The sequence below is a fragment of the Pseudoliparis swirei genome, chromosome 14 (assembly GCF_029220125.1).
Source record: "Pseudoliparis swirei isolate HS2019 ecotype Mariana Trench chromosome 14, NWPU_hadal_v1, whole genome shotgun sequence".
Classification (NCBI taxonomy): domain Eukaryota; kingdom Metazoa; phylum Chordata; class Actinopteri; order Perciformes; family Liparidae; genus Pseudoliparis; species Pseudoliparis swirei.
The window spans coordinates 3,652,782-3,662,914 of NC_079401.1; the positions used below are offsets into that span (position 1 = coordinate 3,652,782).

At 37.7% G+C, this 10,133-nt stretch overlaps 1 protein-coding gene and 2 long non-coding RNA genes across 3 annotated transcripts; 1 reads left to right on the plus strand and 2 right to left on the minus strand.

Moving 5' to 3' along the window:
* Positions 1 to 2,068: 2,068 nt before the first annotated feature.
* n6amt1 (N-6 adenine-specific DNA methyltransferase 1) lies at positions 2,069 to 5,580 on the plus strand. Its single transcript, XM_056431664.1, has 6 exons — positions 2,069 to 2,556; positions 4,584 to 4,670; positions 4,819 to 4,909; positions 4,991 to 5,074; positions 5,150 to 5,291; positions 5,370 to 5,580. The coding sequence occupies exons 1-6, from the start codon at positions 2,420 to 2,422 to the stop codon at positions 5,474 to 5,476; spliced, it is 648 nt and encodes a 215-aa protein (XP_056287639.1). The 5' UTR covers positions 2,069 to 2,419; the 3' UTR covers positions 5,477 to 5,580.
* LOC130204713 (uncharacterized) lies at positions 4,491 to 5,409 on the minus strand. Its single transcript, XR_008833763.1, has 2 exons — positions 5,319 to 5,409; positions 4,491 to 4,721 (listed from the first exon to the last, which is right to left on the minus strand). It is a non-coding gene; the product is annotated as an uncharacterized LOC130204713 (long non-coding RNA).
* Positions 5,401 to 8,158, minus strand: LOC130204712 (uncharacterized). Its single transcript, XR_008833762.1, has 3 exons — positions 6,855 to 8,158; positions 5,642 to 6,608; positions 5,401 to 5,487 (listed from the first exon to the last, which is right to left on the minus strand). It is a non-coding gene; the product is annotated as an uncharacterized LOC130204712 (long non-coding RNA).
* Positions 8,159 to 10,133: the final 1,975 nt, after the last annotated feature.

The window sequence follows — 10,133 nt, forward strand, 5'->3', positions numbered from 1 at the left end:
GAGGAGGAGGCGGCCGGAGGAGGAGGCGGCCGGAGGAGGAGGCGGCCGGAGGAGGAGGCGGCCGGAGGAGGAGGCGGCGGCCGGAGGTGTGCGTCGAGACTCTGCTGCTCGTGGGCGCCCCCTGCGGGACAGAAAGAATACTGCAGCTGCCTTTTGGGTATATTTATAAGTCCTACTTTTTTTAACCTCAATGTGTTTCTGCAATTATGTTCAACTTCCCCGCTGCTCATCCTGTTGAACTCTGTATCATCTGGTCAGATACCAAAGGCCTCATAGTGTATAATCAATGCTTTGATGGCTCCATGTAGTTTCATTCATATCTGGTTGTGGGCTAATACTAATATTACTGCCATTTGTTAAGTGTTGAAAGTTAACCATACAGATGTTTTATTTATTACTATTATAGATAAATATACCAGCCTCGTATTTATGGTATGTTATGGAATTCTGGTATCGGGTATCATGATATTTATGGCAGGTATCGTATAGAAGTCAGGGCCGGCGATTGCGAAAGGCCAGGGGTCGGGAACCTATGGCTCTTCCGGTGGCAGTATGCGTGCGTGCGGGTTATTCTATACTATGACCTTTATTTTTACATATTTTGGCATACTATACTATTGACTTTTATTTTTACATATTTTGGCATACTATTGACTTTTGTTTTGGCATACTATACTATGACTTTTCTTTTGACATATTTCTGCATACTATACTATGACTTTTATTTTTGAGCCAGGAGGAGGAACATGCAGCCGGAAGAGGTCCACTTGGACCCGGGTAAGTTTCTCTACTAAACGTCACGGTGTCCGTTACGTATGCACGGTGCTGACTCGTATTGTATTTTACAGAGAGGATTCACCAGCGCCTGCAGCCCCACCTGCCCGGCCAGCAAGGAGGTCTCGTGACACGATGACATGATGTTATTATAGTGAAGCCATATTGTAAATATTCTGTGTCAATAGTTGTTTTCTATTTCTCAACATGTATATAATGTAGATTTTTTTTATGTACAATACATATTTATTTGAAGAAAAAAAAATGTAATGGTCATTTTTTTATTTGCACACACTTCATGAAGCTTTATCTGCAATATGAAGTAATTTGTCAGTCCCATTTTTGGTGAATGTGTGACAGACCACATCATTTCTACTAAAAAAAACGATAATACAAAATGTAGTTTTCCACATTTATTTACATGTATCTAGCATTGTATTCAGATATTTCACTGCTTTTGTGAACCTATGACCTTTTGGTAAACCAATTTCAAAAACAGTTCGTCCACATGAGTAAAGGTGTGTTTTCAGAAGTGATATGAAGAATTATTAAAAATGGAACTTCAATTTTCAGCTTTAGGGCCATATTTTCTCTTTCCACTTGTACCTGAGGACAATTGTGCCTCATTATATAGAGAGCTGAGACAATCCGTCCATTATTTTTGCGGGGTTTAAAACAATTAGAAATTATTGAGCTTGATTATTTCGTTGGGTAATAATATGTTTTGAATGTTGAAAGTGATTCCATTGATCTTTTTCCAGTAAATGTTGTGGCCCGCAAGTCAAAAAGTTTGCCCACCCCTGGACTATGTGGTTCTATGGACTTTGAGGGATGGAAACCGGAAGTGTAATGCTGTCACGTGACTGAGTTAGCTCTGCGCTAAAACCAAGTTTATGTTGGCCTAAATTGCCACCCTTAAATATGCCGAATTATCCGTAGGTAGTTCCTGAACGCAACGTACTTATGGACGCCTGGTTTACTTTAAAAACGTATGAAATCCTAAAAGTGGTGATGTTATAAGGCGAGATTTTTAGTTTCTAAGCTGATTTACGGACGATTGTTGCGATAAACGTCAAAGGTAATAGTGTTAAAACAGTTTTTTAAGCATTTGGGGACGATGATGTGTCATCTGGAGGGGACATAAGTCATCAGTGATTTAAACGGGTGGATGTAACTAAGTGGAACTGACAGGAAGAAGCGATTGGGTCCTCCGGACCAGTAAGCAGGTTGCACTGGCCCTGATTAGGTGCTTTTCCGTGCTGGGAAATCGGGATATTTTCTGTATCTGCTGGGTTGCTCACTGCTTTTGAGGTTTATCTTTTCTCTGTTGGCAGCTATTTATGATTAATTCTCTTTTCGTTTTATTTATTTTCTATTTAGTGGTTCGCTGCCTTGGTTTTATTGTTCTTTTTGTTTGCGGTGCCTGTCATGGCCCACCGTCTGTGAACTCGTCCTGCTCGCGTTGGAACAGAAGGAGCGTTGTGATTGGCTGAGAGGACGTTGGGGTAGTGTGACGTAGGTCGTAAACAAGGAAGTGGAACGTGAACCCGCTCGCCAACACATTTCAGCGTGCGCCTCAACTTTGATGAACACATAGCGGAGACACTCACCAAGTGGTTGCGTGGCCGTGAACGGTGACGCGAGCATGTCATCCGGGTTCCCCACGCCCGTTTACTCCCACGCGGGACGGGGAGACTTCCGCGATGTTTACGAGCCGGCGGAAGACTCCTTCCTCTTGATCGACGCCCTGGAGAAGGATGCAGAGCTGCTGCAGCACATGAGGTAACAGTCGTGTATAAATACATGTATGTATACATGTATGCATGCATGCGTGTGTATATGAATACATTCATGTATGTATGTGTATATATACATGTGTACATATATATATACACATTCATGTATGTATATATTCATGTATATACATGTAGATATACAGGACTGTCTCAGAAAATTAGAATATTGTGATAAAGTTCTTTATTTTCTGTAATGCAATTTAAAAAACAAATGTCATGCATTCTGGATTCATTACAAATCAACTGAAATATTGCAAGCCTTTTATTCTTTTAATATTGCTGATTATGGCTTACAGCTTAAGAAAACTCTAAAATCCTATCTCATAAAATTTTAATATTTCCTCAGACCAAGTAAAAAAAAAGATTTATAACAGCTGAGTGTTTGTCAAGGCTCAGGAAACCCTTGCAGGTGTTTCGAGTTAATTAGACAATTCAAGTGATTTGTTTAATACCCTACTAGTATACTTTTTCATGATATTCTAATATTTAGAGATAGGATATTTGAGTTTTCTTAAGCTGTAAGCCATAATCAGCAATAAATCAGAATAAAAGGCTTGCAATATTTCAGTTGATTTGTAATGAATCCAGAATGCATGACATTTTTGTTTTTTTAATTGCATTACAGAAAATAAAGAACTTCATCACAATATTCTAATTTTCTGAGACAGTCCTGTATATACATTCATGTATGTATATATTCATTCATGTATGTATATACATTCATGGATGTATATATATATATATATGTATGTATACATGTGGTGTACATCAATGTATTCCTTCATACATGAATGTATTCATGAATAGTATTCATTGAATACATTCATGAATACATTCATGTATGAATGAAGGTATTCCTTCCTTCATACATGAATGTATTCCTTCCTTCATAAAGGAATTCCTTCATTCATGAATATTCCTTCATACATGAATGTATTCCTTCCTTCCTTCCTTCATACATGAATGTATTCCTTCATTGATGAAGGAATTCCTTCCTTCCTACATACATGAATGTATTCCTTCCTTCATTCATGAAGGAATTCCTTCCTTCATACATGAAGGAATTCCTTCATCCATAAAGGTATTCCTTCCTTCATCCATGAAGGAATTCCTTCCTTCCTTCATACATGAATGTATTCCTTCATTCATGAATGTATTCCTTCATTGATGAAGGAATTCCTTCCTTCCTACATACAGGACTGTCTCAGAAAATTAGAATATTGTGATAAAGTTCTTTATTTTCTGTAATGCAATTAAAAAAACAAAAATGTCATGCATTCTGGATTCATTACAAATCAACTGAAATATTGCAAGCCTTTTATTCTTTTAATATTGCTGATTATGGCTTACAGCTTAAGAAAACTCTAAAATCCTATCTCATAAAATTTGAATATTTCCTCAGACCAAGTTAAAAAAAAAGATTTATAACAGCAAAACAAAATCAAACATTTGAAAATGTGTTTCCAGGTGTTTCGAGTTAATTAGACGATTCAAGTGATTTGTTTAATACCCTACTAGTATACTTTTTCATGATATTCTAATATTTAGAGATAGGATATTTGAGTTTTCTTAAGCTGTGCATAATCAGCAATATTAAAAGAATAAAAGGCTTGCAATATTTCAGTTGATTTGTAATGAATCCAGAATGCATGACATTTTTGTTTTTTTAATTGCATTACAGAAAATAAAGAACTTTATCACAATTTTCTGAGAGTCCTGTACATGAATGTATTCCTTCATACATGAAGGAATTCCTTCATCCATGAATGTATTCCTTCATTCATACAAGGAATTCATTCCTTCCTTCCTTCCTTCATACATGAATGTATTCCTTCCTTCATACATACATTCAAGGGTCTGCACCTCCATGTATGCGTATACCTAGTCTTTTCCTGCCTAAAATAAAGTTATAACACTTCAGATAATATAAACTTTTATTTACATTGTTCAAGAAAAATAATTCAATATTGTGTGTACACAAATACAACTGTTTTAACTGTGGCCGTTGTGTAGCCCACACGTGTGTCTGGAGGTGGGCAGCGGCTCTGGAGTGGTGTCCGCTTTCCTGGCGTCGGTGGTCGGACCTTCCACTCTCTATCTGTGAGTTAGCCAGACGTACCCACACTGAAACACCAGATCCAGGCCAAAAGTCTGAGAAGTGGAGAGAAAAAGAATTTAAAGTGTAAACATTCATTGTTTATCAAAGTTGAAGACCCCGCAAGTATTTAATGCATGTCTTGTCACGCAGTTGCACCGACGTGAATCCTGCAGCTGCGCGGTGCACAGCAGCGACGGCGTCCTGCAACAAGGTGTCACTGCAGCCCATCCTCACATCCTTGGTGAGACATTTTTAAAAAGGTAGTCACGTGCAAGAGTTAATTCTAAAAGGTTGTGTTTTGTTGTTGTTGTTGACTCTTCAGGCACAGGGTCTTCTGCCCCGCTTAGGTGGGGAAGTGGACGTCCTCCTCTTCAACCCTCCCTATGTGGTCACGCCTTCGTGGGAGGTGGGTGGGCCGCCGTGCCGCAGGTCGTCTCCATGCACGAGGAGCGGTTCGGTCACCGTGTCTTTCTTCCTCCAGGTCGGCAGCACCGGCATCGAGGCCGCTTGGGCCGGCGGGAAGCGAGGTCGAGAGGTCACCGACAGACTCCTGCCCGTGGTGGCGCAGCTGCTCTCCAGCAACGGGTTATTCTACCTCATTACCATCGCGGAGAATGAGCCAGGCGAGTTCACATTACGAAGGATTTTACCTTGGAGGACACGTTCCGGACGGCGCAGTGATTTCTTTTCTTTCTCAACAGAGGAGATCATCCGCCTCCTGGGCAAACACGGCTTGAAGGGGGAGACGCGCATGTCGACGAGAGCTGGCAACGAGAGGCTGTCCGTCCTGCGCTTCAACAGGAGCTGACCTCGCATCCCCTGAAATGACAAAGGAAGGTTCCTCTGAAGAACAAACACTTATTGTGCAAGGACTTTGGTGAATTAGAAAAATAAAAAAATGCCTCATCGTTCCATTTCTTGACGAACTAAATTCCTTTTTTTTTTTGGCCTGAACAGTCCTCAAGGACTCTACCTTTTAAACAGGGCCCTCTCAGCCGATTGGCCAGCTCGCCTTCTTGCATCCAGGTGCAGTCAGATTGGCCTGTTGAGGTGGTGATTGATGCCACCTGAAGAGAACACAAGGGGGGAGGGGAGAACACACAAGCATCACAGAAATACATTTTAGAAACTAGAATGGGCACTCGGTAGAGCGCATACCTTCGCATATCACAAGATTGGGCATTGAATTATGAACATTTTGGCATTAGTTGCATGCCAATTGGATAAAAATTGACCGCGCTATGGTAAAAATACGATTTTGACCTGTTCATGACCTTGACCCCAATCGATCCCAAAATCTAATCAAATGGTCCCCGGATAATAACCAATCATCCCACCAAATTTCATACGATTCGGTTTAATAATTTTTGACTTGTGCGAATAACCCGCATGCACGCATACTGCCACCGGAAGAGCTATAGGTTCCCGACCCTGACTTCTATACGATACCTGCCATAAATATCATGATACCCGATACCAGAATTCCATAACATACCATAAATACGAGGCTGGTATATTTATCAATAATAGTAATAAATAAAACATCTGTATGGTTAACTTTCAACACTTAACAAATGGCAGTAATATTAGTATTAGCCCACAGCCAGATATGAATGAAACTACATGGAGCCATCAGAGCATTGATTATACACTATGAGGCCTTTGGTATCTGACCAGATGATACAGGATGAGCAGCGGGGACGTTGAACATAATTGCAGAAACACATTGAGGTTAAAAAAAGTAGGACTTATAAATATACCCAAAAGGCAGCTGCAGTATTCTTTCTGCCACGCAGGGGGCGCCCACGAGCAGCAGAAACTCGACTCACTCCTCCGGCCTCCTTCTGCAGCGGCTCCTCCGCCCTCTCACCGCCACGTTGGGGGTCAGCTCGATGTCCATTGGCGAGTTACAGACCAACAGCTGCACACCGTCCAGGGACCTAGAATAGAGATGGTGTGTGAGAAGTGGGGTAAAGGAACCCCACCTCTCACACACGTGTATGGATGTATGTTGTAGAATGCATGTCTGAGCACATGGCTACACCAACACAAAGTGGTCCATTGATCTCCCTGCTAAAAGTCAGGAAAAGCAGGGAGTGTCCCATTTGTTACTGCGTAAAACATAGCCATGTGGCTGCAGACATACAATGAGTGTGTGGTGCGGGTGTATGTAATGCACAACCTACCTGTTACTGGTGTCTTCCTCCCAGGGATCTCTGGAACCTGCCTCCTCTCTCCATGGTGATCTGGCAAAATAGTTCCCAAGGTCCATGACCGCCGATTTATAGGTCCGGGAAATACCAACTGAAGGAATCGGTAGGGGGAAGTGAAGCCATGTGTTGCTGTGTTTATAAAAGTAAAACAATGGATTTATTATTTACTTGAGTTATAGGAAGTCTAAATGTGGCTGTAAATTAATATAGATATTTTGGGGGTTAGTAAAAGCGTGTAAATATATTAGCGTACATTTTGCGATGGATAAACTGACCTCTATAGATGGTATTGGTTCGGTCCAATTAGTCACCAGGGGTATAAAAAGAGCTCAATGTTTGTGAGGGAGCAGGTGGAGACCAGTAGAACCATGGTGGAGGAGCAACAAAGGAAAATAAAACTGATTTTTCACTCCTTATCGGGTATCCCGACACAAACCCTGACCAAAACTACTTCAAACCCCTGGAATGGATCTTCCAGATTATCAACTTTTTCAGGGCAAGAATTTAACAATGTATACCAATTCAAGGTTAACTATATAACCTTAATGTTTATTTGATACACTGCTAGTGGAGTCACAACAAATAAACATTTAAAACACATTCATTGTAAGCTTCTTGTGTTAAAGTGGTTAAACTATGTGTGTGTGTATAATGTGCATTAACATTTTGTTTGTGTATTTTGTTTGTGTATTTTATTCAGTCAATCAAATACAATACAATATTATTCTATATAATATACAAAAGAGAAAGACTGAAAAGGTATAGATAGAAGCAACAAACCCGGCCTTATAGTTTATTCTTAACCGGCTGCAACTTAACAAAGTTAGACGTCAATCAAAGACGCCCATCTCACTTTTCCCAGAGCTTAAAGAAGCGTCTTTGTAACAGTCTGAAACACAAGAGATTACATTTACAAGAGAGGTGAAGTAAAGCCAAGCAGGAAATCCTCATATTCAAGAAGTTGTGGGCAGAATTCGGTCTCGATAAACAATTCTTGGCTATTCTAAAAATGACAATAAACAACCCGAGGTGAAAAGCACGAGAGACAAGAGAGTACGTGGGTCACGCAACGTAAAGTCGACATGAAATAACCACGTGGAGTATTGTGCGTATAGTAGACCATTTGACAAAAGCATTTCCCCATTTTAAATCAGAATATGTCAAAATTAAAGTCATAGTATAGTATGCCAAAATATGTCAAAAATAAAAGTCATAGTATTGTATGCCAAAATATGTGAAAATAAAAGTCATAGTATAGTATGCCAAAATATGTGAAAATAAAGGTCAGAGTATAGTATGCCAAAATATGTGAAGATAAAAGTCAAAGTATAATATGCCAAACTAAAAGTCATAGTATAGTATGCCAAAATATGTCAAAATAAAAGTCATAGTATAGTATGCCAAAATATGTCAAAATAAAAGTCATAGTATAGTATGTAAAAATTAAAGTCATAGTATAGTATGCCAAAATATGTCAAAATTAAAGTCATAGTTTCGTATGCCAAAATATGTCAAAAATAAAAATCATAGTATCGTATGCCAAAATATGTCAAAATAAAAGTCATAGTATAGTATGCCAAAATATGTAAAAATAAAAGTCATAGTATAGTATGTCAAAAAATAAAAGTAATAGGAAAGTATGCCAAAATATGTCAAAATAAAAGTCATAGTATAGTATGCCAAAATATGTCAAAAAATAAAAGTAATAGGAAAGTATGCCAAAATATGTCAAAATAAAAGTCATACTATAGTATGCCAAAATATGTAAAAATAAAAGTCATAGTATAGTATGCCAAAATATGTCAAAAATACAAGTCATAGTTTCGTATAGCAAAATATGTCAAAATAAAGGTCATAGTATAGTATGCCAAAATATGTACAAATTAAAGTCATAGTATAGTATGCCAAAATATGTCAAAATAAAAGTCATAGTATAGTATGCCAAAATATGTAAAAATAAAGGTCATAGTATAGTATGCCAAAATATGTCAAAATAAAAGTCATAGTATAGTATGCCAAAATATGTAAAAAAATAAAAGTCATAGTATAGTATACCAAAATATGTCAAAAAATAAAAGTCATAGTATAGTACACCAAAATATGTCAAAATAAGTCATAGTATAGTATGCCAAAATATGTCAAAATAAAAGTCATAGTATAGTATGCCAAAATATGTCAAAATAAAAGTCATAGTATAGTATACCAAAATATGTCAAAAATAAAAATCATAGTATAGTATGCCAAAATATGTCAAAATAAAAGTCATAGTATAGTATGCCAAAATATGTCAAAATAAAAGTCATAGTATAGTATGCCAAAATATGTCAAAATAAAAGTCATAGTATAGTATGCCAAAATGTCAAAAAATAAAAGTAATAGGAAAGTATGCCAAAATATGTCAAAAAATAAAAGTCATAGTATAGTATGCCAAAATATGTAAAAATAAAAGTCATACTATATGCCAAAATATGTAAAAATAAAAGTCATAGTATAGTATGCCAAAATATGTCAAAAATAAGTCATAGTTTCGTATGCCAAAAAATAAGTCATAGTATAGTATGCCAAAATATGTCAAAATAAAAGTCAAAGTATAGTATGCCAAAATATGTCAAAATAAAAGTCATAGGAAAGTATGCCAAAATATGTCAAAATAAAAGTCATAGTATAGTATACCAAAATATGTCAAAATAAAGGTCATAGTTTCGTATGCTAAAATATGTCAAAAATAAAGTCATATGCCAAAATATGTCACAAAATAAAAGTCATAGTAGAGTATACAAAAATATGTCAAAATAAAGGTCATAGTATAGTATGCCGAAATATGTCAAAAATAAAGGCCATAGTATAGTATGTCAAAATAAATGAAATTATAGTATGCCACAATAAAAGTTCATAGTACAGTATGTCAAAAAAATCCCCTAAAATAAACCAAACTTTAATATTCCATAGTGTAAAATATTGTTAAAAATAAAAGTTCTGCATTCAAAGTTTTACAAAGAAAAACTATGAATAGGTCCTAAAATGTGGCATTATTTATTCAGTAAAGAAACACCATCATTTAAACATTAGTGGAGCCTTTCCACTTGAGGCGACCCGGGCGGCGCCATCGTGACCCTCTCAGCTGCCCCGCTGCTTGTCCATCGGCTCCGTCGGTCCAGTTCGATGTTCCGATGTTGACAAACAAAGTCTTACAAACAACCTCGGGCCCGATAACATCCAAAGCGACTTAAGTAATACCACAATAATACCACA

What these genes read in the sequence shown, in the direction of transcription:
- n6amt1 (XM_056431664.1), top strand. Translation starts at nt 2,420, where the DNA reads ATGTCATCCGGGTTCCCCACGCCCGTTTACTCCCACGCGGGACGGGGA. An exon ending in TGGTCACGCCTTCGTGGGAG is followed by an intron (nt 5,075 to 5,149) that starts GTGGGTGGGCCG and finishes TTCTTCCTCCAG; the next exon opens with GTCGGCAGCACCGGCATCGA. An exon ending in CATCGCGGAGAATGAGCCAG is followed by an intron (nt 5,292 to 5,369) that starts GCGAGTTCACAT and finishes CTTTCTCAACAG; the next exon opens with AGGAGATCATCCGCCTCCTG.